Source organism: Callospermophilus lateralis, chromosome X (assembly GCF_048772815.1).
Source record: "Callospermophilus lateralis isolate mCalLat2 chromosome X, mCalLat2.hap1, whole genome shotgun sequence".
Classification (NCBI taxonomy): domain Eukaryota; kingdom Metazoa; phylum Chordata; class Mammalia; order Rodentia; family Sciuridae; genus Callospermophilus; species Callospermophilus lateralis.
This window is the reverse complement of record NC_135325.1, coordinates 82,844,535-82,859,383: the sequence shown is the minus strand read 5'-3', so window position 1 is coordinate 82,859,383 and position 14,849 is coordinate 82,844,535. Positions and strand designations below refer to the sequence as shown.

General features: G+C 41.0%; 1 protein-coding gene across 4 annotated transcripts in view; it reads right to left on the bottom strand.

Moving 5' to 3' along the window:
* Window positions 1-993: 993 nt before the first annotated feature.
* Plp1 (proteolipid protein 1) overlaps window positions 994-14,849 on the bottom strand; it is a 65,591-nt gene continuing 51,735 nt past the window's right edge. For all 4 annotated transcript variants that reach the window (XM_077107555.1, XM_077107554.1, XM_077107557.1 and 1 more), the window contains 6 exons: window positions 7,943-8,129; window positions 7,043-7,199; window positions 5,624-5,792; window positions 5,097-5,170; window positions 4,093-4,158; window positions 994-3,002 (listed from right to left, as the gene is read on the bottom strand). In XM_077107555.1, the coding sequence (XP_076963670.1) occupies window positions 2,931-3,002; window positions 4,093-4,158; window positions 5,097-5,170; window positions 5,624-5,792; window positions 7,043-7,199; window positions 7,943-8,129 (725 nt within the window). In that variant the 3' untranslated portion in view covers window positions 994-2,930. The remainder of the gene's footprint in view (window positions 3,003-4,092; window positions 4,159-5,096; window positions 5,171-5,623; window positions 5,793-7,042; window positions 7,200-7,942; window positions 8,130-14,849) is intronic.

Here is a 14,849-nt window from a genome sequence, read left to right as displayed (position 1 = left end):
ATAATTTAATCCTATACACACCAGGGGCTGGAGCACCACTAGGACAGTGAAGAGGTAACCTATTTGAATTAGCAGAACGCTCTCACACCCAACTTCAAAGATAGAAGAAACCTTTAAATAGGTGATGAATTGGTATCAAGACCTGGAGTTCTAGCCCAAGTTCTGCACTTATTTTTTTTAAAATAAACAACAGAAATTTATTTATTATTTCTGGAGGCTGGGAAATCCAAATCAGAGGCATACTCAGTGTCTGGTTGGGGCCCACTACTCAAGGATGCCATCTCCATGGTGATAGGAGAGATGGAAGGGCCAGGCAGCTCTGGAAGCTTCACAGGACATTAATCCCATTGGAGAGGGTGGAGCCCCACAAGCTCTACCTCTTATTACCAACACCTGGGGGTGAGAGTTCCTGCATGTGAATATTGGAGTTATGCATTTGCAGTAGATTCATACATCCTCTGATACACCAAATTCTTTGAGGACCAGAGCAGCCATGTGCCTTCATAGGCTCTGCCTCTCTGCTTCACTCTTTGTGGTCCCTTCTGGACAGGGTGATAGCGGTCACTGGTGCCTTCCTGAGTGTACTTGGTTTGCAACTGGGCAGCCAACTTCACTGGGCACACATGCCCATTAGCCATGTCAGGAGCCTGTCAGAGGGGCTAGCACAGGACATGGGGCCCAGACTGCAGACAGGGGCAGCTGGGCTGCACAGTGGGGCACTCACTGGATTTTTTTGGGAAAATTTTTTTGCCTCTATTTCTTAGTGTCTCCAGCTATAAAAAATAGAAGTGATCTATTTATCTACTATTTCAGAGAAGTAGTTTGAGAATGACTTAGGTGACCTGAAAAATAAACTTCTTCAACAAGATACAATTCTTAAGTTTCTATCATGAGATCAAACAGAACATTTCACTCAAAGGACACAATGTTTGAGAACATTCTTAATTTTATTTTCTTTAATTTTATAAAATACATTTTGTAAGATAAGTTTCTAAAAGTTTATTCTTTATGTGTGTTAAAATTGAAATTCTATATCAGAAATGAAGGAAACACTTTCAGTTGATTAACTCTCTTTGTGTGTGTACATGTGTGTATGTATGCATGTGAGGTTTTCAGGGGAGGGTTGGTTACTTATTATGTTATTAAATCAAAATAAAACACAAGGTATAGATTACTTCACTTCCCTTGATCTTGATTGGTTTCTCACAAAACTTTTTCCCTCTCCTTCCTCTATGCAGCCTGGAAGCTTATCTTGTATACTGGTATGAAAACAGGTATCAAGTGTCTTTTTGTAAAGATTTTGTATCTCCTTAAACACTGCTGAGACCATTTTTGGGGAAAAGAGCAAGTAACTCTTTACAACAAAAGAGCTACAGTAGAAACTGTCCTTTCAATAACAACCAATCAGATAAGTTTATCTACCCAAAGTTAACAAAAACAGGAAAAGACTGGGAACTACTCAGGTTTAAACTCTTTCTGTCTGTCCTTTTCCATGGAAGCTTACTAACTGAATAGCTGACAGCTGGTATTCTATTATGTGATCTATACCAGAAGAAAATAACCTCTACATTAAACCTAACTTTTAACACACCAAGAAAACACTGCTAAGTAAATCATCTCCCATTAGCTAGAAAGAACGATCAAACAGGTTATTCAAATTGAGGTTCAGATTCATCAGATCTGTTTCTGCAAACAGCAGAATATTTGTAGAAAATTCCAACAGATTCAAGCAACTAGCTAATTGTAAATATCATTTGTTATGCTTACTCTTCAACTTTCCTCTTTCTAAAAGAATTATAATCCAAAAATCATTCTCTAGCCCTTTCTGATACAACCCCAAACAAGCAATAAACAAACTGGAAACTGTGAAATGTGCATCATTCTGAAACAAATCAAGATCTTCAAATCACCTACTATGACTGAATGGATAAAACCCCATGAAAAGAGCACCATTGTGAAGATATGACAGAGGCCAGAGTACACAACTAATTAACAGAAAAAAGACATGCTATCCAAAAAGTTATCTATCCTGTGCTACCAGAGGGCCATCTTGAGTTACACCGTTAGCCAACAGTAATTGCTGCTCCTTAGACCAGTCTGTTTTTCCCATAAGCTAGTTTCTTTCTGTTCTCAGCTCCTTGGAAACCACAGGGTTGTCATGGTAGCTGTTATCAAGGAGAAGGGAGTGAGAAGATGCTGACAACACTCTGTTTCTCTTCCTAACGAGGTGTAAGGCCAGATGCCCTCTTTGTCTACACAGACACTATGCGCTCCCTTATACTATAAGTAAGGTTGGCTGAGTTAGGGCTTCAAGAGTTCATCACCATCAGGGTCAGCGCTCTCTTTCTAAGGGTGAAAGATCCTTGCTTTGACCCCCTTCTCCCAGATGCAACAGGCAGATTTGGGAAAATGCTCTTAATGTTTTGCTGTTTTTTTCTTCTATCTTCAGTGGTAATAGGGATACAGGAATGATTTTCCTGTTTTGTACACCAAGGAGAATATATTTGGCTCCTCTAAATGGCAAGGGGACCAAGGACATTCCTTCTCTCTACCTGAGCATCTTTCTTTTCACTTTGTTTCTATCAGTGGAAGTGCCCTTTGAGAAGAAAGCACTGACTGGTCCTCAGGAGTTATATGGAAATTGAATTCGAGCCTCCATTCCTTGTGACTTGCAGTTGGGGAGTCACCTTCTCAGGCATTTCCCATTTCTCGCAGGAACCAGCTGTGAAGAAAAATGACTAAAAAAGGTCCATGAGAGGGAGAGTCCACAGAGAGACATTAATCACTGCAAGACCCTTCTTTCTTGTTACACTCATCAAGTAAGAAGAGGGCCAGTCAGCGGCAAAGGCAGAGTTAAGATGGGAGACGCAGCATTGTTGGCTGTGTGGTTAGAGCCTTGCTATTAGACAAAGGGGGATTTTTATGGAACATCAGAACTTGGTGCCTCGGCCCATGAGTTTAAGGACAGCGAAGTTGTAAGTGGCAGCAATCATGAAGGTGAGCTGTAGGGAACAGGAAAAAATATGAGTGACAGTAGACAAGGAAGCTCTCCCTCCTCAAATCCTTTTGGGAGTGAGGAAGGGGAGAAATGAAATCATAACTGAATAAAGGGGAAAATCCTGCTCTTCATAAGATAGCACATCCCAGGCTTCTCTCTACATGCTGATTAGAAATCCTCCCTGAGACATTTCCTTTCAATGGCCCACTACTGGAGAGTTGATCAATAAGGACTTATGTCACAACTATGCTTGACCTAGCATTGAGTTTTCCTCAAGGAAGTGAACAATGCATGGCTTTTGCCACATCCATACATCAGAGTGACTTGCAGTCATAGGCTGCTTGGTGTAGACACACAGTCATAACATAGCCTTCCCCTGCTGATTGCTCTATTTTACTAAGTGAGAAATTAGTTGATTTTGTATGAAAGCCGCAGCAATAGAAGGAGGATTCTATGATCTCATTCTTTTCTGTTCATCGTTTATTCAATGACTTCAGGTAAATTGATTTACCCCTTAATATCTTAGGTTTTTAATCTTCATAGTGAATGAAGCAAACTTCATTTAACACTGCACTGTAACACTATGGGAAAGACCTGGAACATAGAATTGCAATTCTAATAATGTTAGGAGGTCCTTCCAGTATTTCCCTGAGAGTAAGCAGATCCACTGGAGAGTTTCAAAATGGACTCATATTTATAGCACATAGAATCCTAAGCTATAGCAAACATGTTAGCAATTTTCAGTGTTCTTGTCACCAATCAGACTCAGCTGTGTTGAGAATTAACTATAATTTTCACTGCAATGCACTTGGCAATATTACATGATTCGTAAATGCTCTAAATTATCAGTCATGACTAATCTCTTACCTTCTCTTTTCTCAATGCCACTTTCCTTCTTCCCATCTAATTCCTGCAATATTTCTGCCTTGCCAACCCAAAGAAGAAATATATAGCCCTATACCTTACTATATCTTCCTAGTAGATTCTCTCCAGCATTTCATATTTGAAAGGAGTCATTTTCTTGTCTTTTAACATAATCATACCCAAGCTAACTCAGGACCATTTGTTTGCAAAATCATTGAAAAACTACTTACCAGGGAAACCAGTGTGGCTGCAGCCCCCACAAATGCAGCAATAAACAGGTGGAAGGTCATTTGGAACTGTAGAAAAATCCAAGAGGAAAAACTATTTCTTGTAGCAGCAAAAAACATGCTCCACTATTAATTACAAATGCAGTTTTTCAAACATGTTGATATCGTCCTTATGTGTTAATTCTGCATCACTAATTACTATTTTCACTTCTCTAAATGTAGACCTCCCAATCTGTAATGTACACCATAGTACCCAGAACACAAAAGACTCATAAAATAATGATAGTGCTATCAAAGAATCAACTTATTCCCTATAGTTATGCCCATGATCCCAAAGTTTAAAGTCAATAATTTGCCTTCAAAGAAATAGTTTATAAGCCAGGCATAGTGGCACATACCCATAATCCCAGCAACTTAGTGAGGCCTTTTCTCAAAATTAAAAAAATAAAATAAAATAAAGAGGGCTGGGGATATAGCTCAGTGGTAAAGTACCCCTGGGTTCAATCCCCAGTACCAAAAAAGAAAAAGAAATAGTTTACTGCCTTCCTCTCCAGGACTTACTTTTATTCCCCTGCCTCATTTGTGTATAATATCTATTCTCAATAGCACATTTTTCAAATGTACTTATTTTACCTCTCATTAGAGATTAAGAAGTTCCAAATTGAAACTGTTTTATAGAAACCATGTGTGTCTCTGCACATAGCCCATTCTTTTGATGAGGTTTTTAACTAAAAGAATCTAAATTTTCATTTGGGGAATTCTGCTATTAAGCTCTATATTTACCTAAAGCTACGCATTTCTTTTTTAGGGGAGAAAATTTTGGGAATTTGTTTTCACCATCCATGCTCATTGGCTCGAGCATACTTAGGCAATATTTTGTAGAGGGACAATCTGCTAACTCCAAATCCAATAAAGAGAAATTTGAGTCTTGAAAATTGAAGGCCACAGATAGAAATTTCTATAGTATTTGCCATTCTATTGCAAAATAGACCAAATGGACCACTTACCTCAGCTGTTTTGCAGATGGACAGAAGGTTGGAGCCACAAACTTTGCCTGGGAAAGCATTCCATGGGAGAACACCTAAGGAAGATGCACAAATCAACCATGGTAAGCTTCATGGAATATGGGGCCACATTGAAGAGTTTCCCCTAGAGCCTTCTCTAATTATCCTGGTTGTAAAGTTGCATGTTGCCAACAATCAGGGTCCTCTTTTCTAGAGACTTACAAAAAAACAAAGGTGGTACTGAATAACTGTTTGTTATTGAAATGTGCTGCTTTGGGGTTGGGAACAGCAGTCCATCAGAATAGAGCAAGCAGTATGAATAGCCAAGAAAACTCCCACCACTTCCAAGTACCCTTCCCAGGGAAGAAACATCTCTGGTTTCAGTGGGAAGGGATTAACAATCTAAGACCCAAGTGTTCATCATCTTATATTTCTCTCATAATCACCACCCCCTTACCCTATGAAAAGAATATATGATATGTCACTTCCATAGTTGGTAGGGGAGCTAAGACACCCATACCCTAACTTACCATACATTCTGGCATCAGCACAGAGGCTGCCTATACTGGCAGAAGTCTTGCTGGGGAAGGCAATAGACTGGCAGGTGGTCCATGTATTGAAGTAAATGTACACAGGCACAGCTGAGCAGGCAAACACCAGGAGCCATACAACGGTCAGGGCATAGGTGATGCCCACAAACTAAAACAATTGACATGGGGTGGTTAGAAACCAGCATCAGCCTGCAGATGTCGAAATACAAACTGGGAGACCCTGGAGTGGCATAAGTCAATGAAACCAGATTCCAGAGATCTCCCCCAAATGAAATTAGTGAATAGAGCATCTCTGCCATGTATCACTGGCAGTATTTACTAGAGAACCGGCCCCAAGTATGAGGGATGGTAGGGGGAACGGGTAGGGGTTGGAGTGAGGAGGATCCCTGGGTTAGAGAGGCTTCAGGGAAATTTTTGGGCAGATAAGGTGTAAAGAAATCAAAACAGATCTTGAAAGAAAGTCGTGCCATTTTGTGCCTTAGGCTGAGCTTAGAAAATGTTCCTTGTCACAAGATTTTTGTTCCCTAGTCATTGAGCAAAGCCAATAGGAAATTTAAATTTTAGATATAAAAACCCTTCTAAGCTAACTGCTGGCCACAAAAAGAGATCGCCACAACCCGCACATATTTAGCCCTCCCCCCCAATTTTTTTGTGATGTTAAAGATAGAATCCAGAGCCTTGCACTTATAGGCAAACACTCTACCTCTGAGCCATAACCCAGCCCAGCCCCTGAAAGATCAACTGAAAACCCATGTATGTCTTACTAGAAGCATGGATAGCCCTCGGGCAGAGACAAAACATTAAATATGCAAGTCTACTCTAATTCAGTCTGGGACCCCCAACAGTGTAAGATCCCAGAATATTATGCATTCCACCTCGAAGTCAATTATTTAATTTCTATGATCCACTCTCCCTCTCAGATCAGATGTCTAAGACTCAATCCCATGAGCATTTTACACTCTTGTACAGTCAGATCCACTCTTGTGGTTCCTGCTAAGAAGGGAGTAAAGAGATACCAACAGATGGCTTAGAAATGGTCTGATTATACAAAGTATCCCAGAAAACTCATGTTTTTCATTTCAAGATGAAATTTTCTAGGGAATCTGTGAAGTGAGGCTAAGCCGGCCAGGCACCACGTTCTTCCTGACCTCTCGTTCGGCTGTGGCCATCGCTTCCTCACTCAAAAGCCAGGTCCTGACACAGGACCTTGTCTTGGGTGGGGATGAGGCCACAGACTCACGCCCAATTTTCCCCCACCCCTTGTTATTGTCACAAAATCCTGAGGATGATCACCTTGTCGGGATGTCCTAGCCATTTTCCCAAACAATGACACACCCGCTCCAAAGAATGAGCTTGATGTTGGCCTCTGGAACCCCTCCCCTTCTGGCCCCCTGTTACCGTTGCACTCAGGCCCTTGCCGCAGATGGTGGTCTTGTAGTCGCCAAAGATCTGCCTCACTGCGCCGGTGGTGTAGAAGCCCTCAGCCAGCAGGAGGGCTCCATAAAGGAAGAAGAAAGAGGCAGTTCCATAGATGACATACTGGAAGGCATGGATCCTGCATTGAGACCAGACATTCATATTCATTGAGGACCCAGATCTTTTCTCACACAAGTGAGGTACACATGTAAATGGGCACATTAACAAGGATAGAGGTTCTTTAGAGGAATCACTCATCACTGTTCCAGGGTTTCATCTTATCTTTATTGAACAGAGAGCAGGTGGCCAGAAGCACAGGCTCCTCCACCCACCCCTGCTTACCCTGCAACCTAGAGAACAAAGGCCCTGCCCTTCTTGCTTGATCCTTCAGAGATGCTACCTCACAGGAAGGAGGAGCTAGGTAAAAAGGGAAAGATGAAAGAACAGTAATCTAACTGCTCTGGGAGCAGGAGAAACTCAGTACTAAGCCTGAGCAGATGCAAGCAGTGTATCAAACCAAGAAGTGACCCCACTCTATCTAGTCATTGTGCCTCCCTTGGGTTCTCCATATCTACCATTGTGGAGGCAACTCAAGCAATATTGACCATATCCAGCAGGAATAGAACATGGATGAGGAAATGAGGAGTGGGTAGGATGGAATGGCAGGCAGGTAGACCACCCTCTCTATGAATCTGGTACTCTCCCCTCATTTAGGGCTTCTGATGTGGTATAAGTGGAATATGAACACAGAGAGAATACTCAAGAATCCTGCCTCACTCCACTCCTTTTCCCTACTAGTCACAAAGGTACTGATGAATTCTGTAGCTTCAGGATGGAGAGAAGGAAAAAGAGATGAATTTCTGTAGGAGGATAGGTACTTACACATTGATGAGATACTCATAGTCCTGGTAGTTTTTGGAGAAATAAGTCTCAATTAGCTTTTCTGTGCCAGTGAGTGCTTCATGTCCACAGCCACAGAACAGTGCTACCCCAAAAAAACACAATCCAGTGGCCACCAGGGAAGCAAATGGGGCCCCTACCAGACATCTTGCACAGCACTCTAACAAACCTGGGGAAGAAAAGGGGAAAAGAGTCAGGCATGCACATTAGGTAGCTCATGCCCTCATGCCACTTTGCTGTACCTGGCAGCTCCTAGGCTCCCAAATATGGATAAAGTGATCACCCTGGAGTCTAAAATCAGGAGAATCTAGAATTTGGGGCTTTGGAAATGTAAGATTGATATAAAATCCTTATTTTGTTTCATTCTTGAAAATAAATCCTTACCTTTAATTCCCAGAACTTATAGTGTTTTAAAAACAGTTCAGTAATTCAAGTATCAAGGCAAAGAGATTATGGAATCAGTCCCTCTTTTATGTTGTTCCAGTCTGTTTGTTTCAGTCATTCATTAATTATTTATGGAATGCTTACTCTGTGCCCAGCATTGTGCTGGGTATTTTATGGGATATGAAGACAGAAAAGATACAGACTCTACCAGATGGGAACACTTAGTTCACTGAGGAAGAATTAACTAGGTACACCTAATATTCTCAACTAACAATTCCAGCAGCCAAGTAAATTATTATAGAGGGTAAATGTGCTTGGTGTTCAGAAGAGATGAGTAAAAATCAGAGATATTGGTATTATAAGACAGGATTTGGGCTTAAAGAGAATTCCAGGTGGAAAAAACATTGGAAACTTCATGTCCTGGATGTTGCTGAATATTGAGAATAATTTTTGCAAGAGACGCTTAATTCTTCTTAGTCTAGATATGTGAGAAAGATTCCAAAGAAAAAAGGAAACTTGTATAGGACAAGAAATGATAATAGGAAGATTATTATTACAAAAATAAAAATGCAGGCTTAGGGCTGGGGTTGTGGCTGGGGTTGTGGCTCAGTGGTAGAACACTTGTCTAGCATGTGTAAGACACTGGGTTCAATCCTCAGCCACACATAAAAATAAATAAATAAAATAAATGTATCGCATTCATCTATAACTAAAAAATATTTTTTAAAAAAACGTAGGCTTAGTGGGGCTAGGGTTGTGGCTCAGTGGTAGAGCACTTGCCTAGTATGTGCAAGGCACTGGGTTCTATCCTCCATACCACATAAAAATAAATAAATAAAATAAAGGCATAAAAAATGTTGTATCTGTTAGAAATTTTTTAAAAAATGTAGGCTTAGTGATTTGGGGGTAGTTCGAATGGCTGTTTTGCCCCCCAGCCCATACTGCAGCTTGGCAAACATCCCTACCTATTGTCCTACACTGAAATTTTGTCAATATTCCTCAAAGGAAGTTTATACAAAGTCATCAAAGCATAAAACGTATTTCTGGCATGAGGAAAATACACTAGGACTTGGGACACACAGGTATCTCAAAATGCTAAGAGTCCCCAAGATTCTCAGATCTGATACACCAGCCCCATGCCAGTGTTGCTGAGAAATGAGAAAGGCATACAAGTCACAGGCTCTGGAAACAGCTATGTCCCAAGTATTAGTCCCATTTTCTAAGGTGTCATATGCAATGAAGTATGTCAAATGCCAAATAGATGACTGACTAGATGGTAAATGGATGGTTCCCTCTGGCTTCTTGGCCAGATCCCTAAAAGATGGAAAAATTAAAATGTTAAGTTCCACAAACAAAAATTCTTAATTTATACATGTATGTGTACATATACTTGTATAAACATGTATATACACACACAAACTTTCTATATGCATGTATGTGTACATATACACATTATATATTTTATATGTAATTTATACACATATAAATTAAATATATGCATTTCTCTATTCATACTAACTTATAGATCTATTCATGTAGTATGCATACACACAAATAATCAGCAAATGTGCTGAGAAGGTGCTATTTTGGATGAATAGAATGAAAATTAATTCTATTAATGTCTTACGTTTGGATTTTCATGTTCAAGCATTCTGCCAAGACAAGTTCACTTATCTATATCATGATACCAGGGGAAATGGGAATCCTTTGCCTGCTTCTCTTAATAATACTGCAGCTTCTTTTTATCCTTGAGTGCTTGAACACTTCGTGATCTGCATGGCTAAACTGCATCAATGTGAACATATTTTCAAGGACCAAATTTTCTCTATGATGGGAAAGTTGAGATAGAGACATGTCTTTATTCCCAGAGCCACAAAATGAGTAAGAGCTATTACTCACCATCTCCTGAAATTACAGCCCTTCCCTGAACTTCAAAGAGTTTCTTCTCCAAAGATCCTTATGTATCATGTTAGAGAGGAGGCTTGGAAGCCCAAGCCAAGTGAAATACATAGCAAACATTTGCAGCAGAATTGAGTTTCTTTCCTTTTCTATGAACTGAAGCTCTGCTGCCAGAAATCTTGGCCTCCATAAGAAACAGTTTCTAGCTGTGCTAATGCGAGTGGAAGCTGTTTACTCAGCATGAACTCTGCAAGTCTGCTTGATAAGAATGCTTCATCTGTGCTGGCCTGTGGAGTGTTTATACACACACGTGCACACACGCACATGTTCACAAATGGGCACATGCACACGTATATGCTAGAGATGAAAATACAACAGCTGAAACTAATCACTGTTCTCAGGAGGCATTCCAGAAATTGATCCTCCTTTCTTTTTTTCAATAAAATATTAGATGTATCCTGTAAGTCAAGAATGGATACTTGGAAGTCAACAGTACTATTATTTTCCTTCCCTGCCTTTCTTATTCCTCCCCAGTCTCAAACTTGTTGACTCTTCTAGTAAAGAAGGTATCTGAAGACAGGGGGTTGGGGGAGGGGATGGCCAGTGACCCCAGTGTTCCCTCTCTCCCCAGCACAGGGTCAGGGCTTAGACAGAGCCCTCCATAGCTCCCCTAGACAAAGAAGCCTTGTTTTTCCTAAGATCTCAGGAGCCTCATTGGTATTCTGCAAGGGCCTGCAGGCCTAGGGTAGGGAAGGGGTTAGACCCAGAAAACAATGGCAGGACTGTTTGTTTAGCCCAGGGTAAGGAGGGTCATCCACCCTAGCAAGTGGCCATCCTGGGCCCACTCACTCACCCCTGCCTTTTCACCATGGGAAGGGCTAAATGGTGGTACAGGTATGATTAGAGATGGAGGAACTTGAACTCTTGCTAGGCAAACAGAGAATTTCACTCTAAGTTTTAGCTGATGTCCCTTCTAAACAACACACTAAGGATGATTTTTCATCTCATCACATTAAGATAACCTGCCTTTAAAAATTAGAGGATAAATTGGAGGCTGGGGCTGTGGCTCAGTGGTAGCACACTTGCCTAGTATGCGTGAGGCACTGGGTTCGATTCTCAGCACCACACATAAATAAAATAAATGTCCATCAACGACTAAAAATAATTTTTAAAATTTTAAATAAAATTGGAGCATAAATTATCCTTAGTATATTTGATCCCTTGACCATCATTCAAGCAATCAGAAAGTGTCATATGTAGTATTATTACTGGGTGACAAAGGGCTAAGCCATGGGAGCAACTGTGAATCACCAAGTGATGTTTTCTTTTTACATCCATTTGTCCTTGTTTTCTTAGAGCTTAGATAAATTTTCGTCCCCTTTTTTTCTGTTGCACTGTTGCTTAAATCAAGAGACAAGAAGGACGTAGGCTTTAATGAGATTTTAATGACAAGTCTGAAATAAATAGCCTTGGATAAATCAATCACTATTGAGCTACAAACAGTTCAACAATAACAGCGTAAGCATTAGATGTCCATCTTTTCATGATTGAGATGAAAGATTTGTTCTGAGGGTATTTAAGTTCAGTAGAAGTGAAGAATCTTAGTCTAAGCAAAAATCAATTTGAATTCCAACTTTGAAAACCTCAGAACATACAATAAACTGTCTTTTCATCAAAGTAAGTGACAAAGAATTCTGAAAAAGGTCCATTGGGTTCACTTTGATTTTTCACAAACCAAGAAATGAGCTTGGGGATGTGTGAACAATAGTCTTAAGACCACAACGTCTCCATTTCAGAACACTTCATAGTTAAAAGGGTGTGAAGTGGATTCAGGAAACATGTGAGAAATCAGGAAGAGAAGTTCCTTGGCTCTCTGAAGAGACATCCTCACATTTCCAGGCTAAGTACAGACAGAAACATGGTAGAGTTGGCATAAAAGAACTGTATAGTAATAACATTACCCAATGCAATTCAATTGGATTAAACTGCCTGACTTTGATGAGAGATCATAGAGAAAACTAATGACCCTCTCTAGTATTTTCTTTTATTTCTGTTTATGTGGATTCAGCACAAGCATTAAACACATTAGCAGTGACCTAAGCACTATGAGAAATAGAAGTAATTTGGAGGCCCAGTCCCTTTTCTTGAGAGAATCTTGTTTGGGAGAACAAACTTATATCTATGAATCAAAAAACAAAGCTACCTATTATCAAGTAATGAAATGGATAAAACCAAGTCCTGTGGACAAAATGCAAGCAAAGGAAAGAAATCAGTTTAGAGTTGGATACATTTACCTGTAAACTCCCCCAAATAAGTCTAATCAATCTGTAATAGAACTTCAGGCACTTCTCACAATGTTCTTTGACAGAGATTAACAGAACCATTGCAACTCAGATCCAGGTCCATCCCAGTGACTGTGTTGATCCTGATGCTGTCTCTTTAAGCAGTAGCCAAGAGCTCCCAAGCCCTCCCTCCTTTCCCATGCCCTGGGCATGCGTCAAGGACCAGCTCCATGATGGAAATTCAGTGTGAATCTGGGAACTCATCAAAGGGAAGAGAGGAAGGGCTTTCATCGAAAGGAATGGTAGAAAAAGACCAATTGTACCCTGCACAATTCCTAGCTTGTCCCTTAAATCCAGCTGACAAAGGGAGAGATGGAAGAACCCTATACAATAGAGCTAAATAACAGGCAGTCTCATTGAGTGAGAAACTGGCCCCATCTCCTTAAGTCTCTAATCTGCACTACAGTCTTACCCTCCTACCAGAACCCACCCCTTAACCTCACCCCATGAACAGAGGCCTCCTTGATAAGGGCCTATAGCAGTTGACAGGGCCAAGATACTAGAGCAGCCGTGACTGGTACTAGGGATGGATGGGGATCAGTGGGTGGGTTCTAGGAGTAAAACAACAATCATCAGGAGGTTCCAGAGACAAAGACTTTTGCTTTGGGTCTTATCCTGGTCAGACAAAGCCCTGCCTATGATCCTGTCTGTTCTACATGATATCAGCACTTCTGCCACATTGAAGTGCTGGAAAGGAGCCCTGTAGCCACTGGAGCCTGGGAATCCAAGCCTGCTAGATAGTCATGTGGACTCAGTCATGTGGACAAGGTTAGATGACAAGGAATCCCAGCCTCCTCTTTAATGGTATTATTATCACCATGGACACAGCATCTGGACCACCTTGTTTCCTATACTCCTTTTCTCTCCCTCCCCACCCCCACAAATTTATGTGCAAACATTAGGAGGCTGAGGTACAAGTTTGACTATTAAAATCTATCCCTGGCAAATGGTCTCCACTATTCCCATTTTTGGAGAGATGAACAAATACCTGGACCTAGAGAGAGAAGTTCTTTAGGTCACTCTCCTACCAACTTTTCCTCTTTCCTTGGCAGCAGTGTGAGGCTGACCTTGTTATTTTTCCTTGGGATGTCACTATTTTGCAGAGCCCTGCTTGGCAGAGAGCTCAGAGGCCAGTGAAGAGCTAAGAGATGGCCCTTAAGACCATTTTGCAATAGCCAAGAAGAGATTAATCAATCAGTATTTGCTGAGCTTTTGATGTAAGTTTGGCACTGGGTAGAACCTGTGAGTGGAAAAGGAAGGGGAAAAATGCTCTGTTTACCTACTATGGTTGATGAGACTCTTCCTGATCATGTTACTGCCCTGAATTGATCTCTAGACTTGAAGTTCTATGGGAAGGGAGGACACATCTGTGCATTCTTTCAAGACATAAGAGTTAGTACAATATGACATGCAAATAGGTAAGATGGAAAAAGATGCCACTGGCTGGGGTTCTACCTTAATAGGTTTGGAGACTATATGTTCCCTCCCGCCCACCCTCCTGGGTTGAGGATGTTACTACTCAGATAGCCCTGCGAGGACAGTTCTGTTGTCAGGCTGCTGAGTAGACTTCTCATTTTCCTAGCTCTGAGCCAGGGTGAAAGCCCCCTGGAGCAGGAGAAATCTTATAATCTCTCTGATTTTCCAAGAGCTCCTGTGACTCTTCAGGACCAAGGTGAGAAGTAGGGTAGGGAAGGCCTCCCTTCATTATTTTAGTCAGTATCTCTAGGAAAAATAAGTGAACATACTTATTTGCATATGGTTTCTTTTTAACACCTGGCATTCTTGTGGCTTTCTTGCCACCTTGATGGAATTCAGTTAATCCTCATTCTTTTGGTAAAAGTGGATCTCTGCTCTGCCTTCACATTTTTTTCCACTTGGGCTACACCCACTTAACTCTAAGTCAGCCAAAACTATGCTGCTCAGCAAATAGCCACTTTTGGAGGGAAGCATCCAAGTCTGGTTACCAAGGTAACAGCTACTGTTCTCAGACAACAACGGGCTTGCAGAAGCCAACATTTTGCTATTCAGTAATGGCATTGTGTTACTGAGCAGAGAATAATCAGCTGCTGCTCTTTGGCTCCTTTCCGGTTCTATTGTATCCCAAACACTCATTTGGAAGTCTCCCTCCTAAGTCAGGACAAAGTTTAATGAGCTCTAACTTCCCCCATAAAACCTTCTGTGCAGACATCACTACATTCAGTGTTCCTCTTCACTTCCAATCCTAAAATAATCTACATGGTTGAAATAGTAAACTTCCTGTTCCT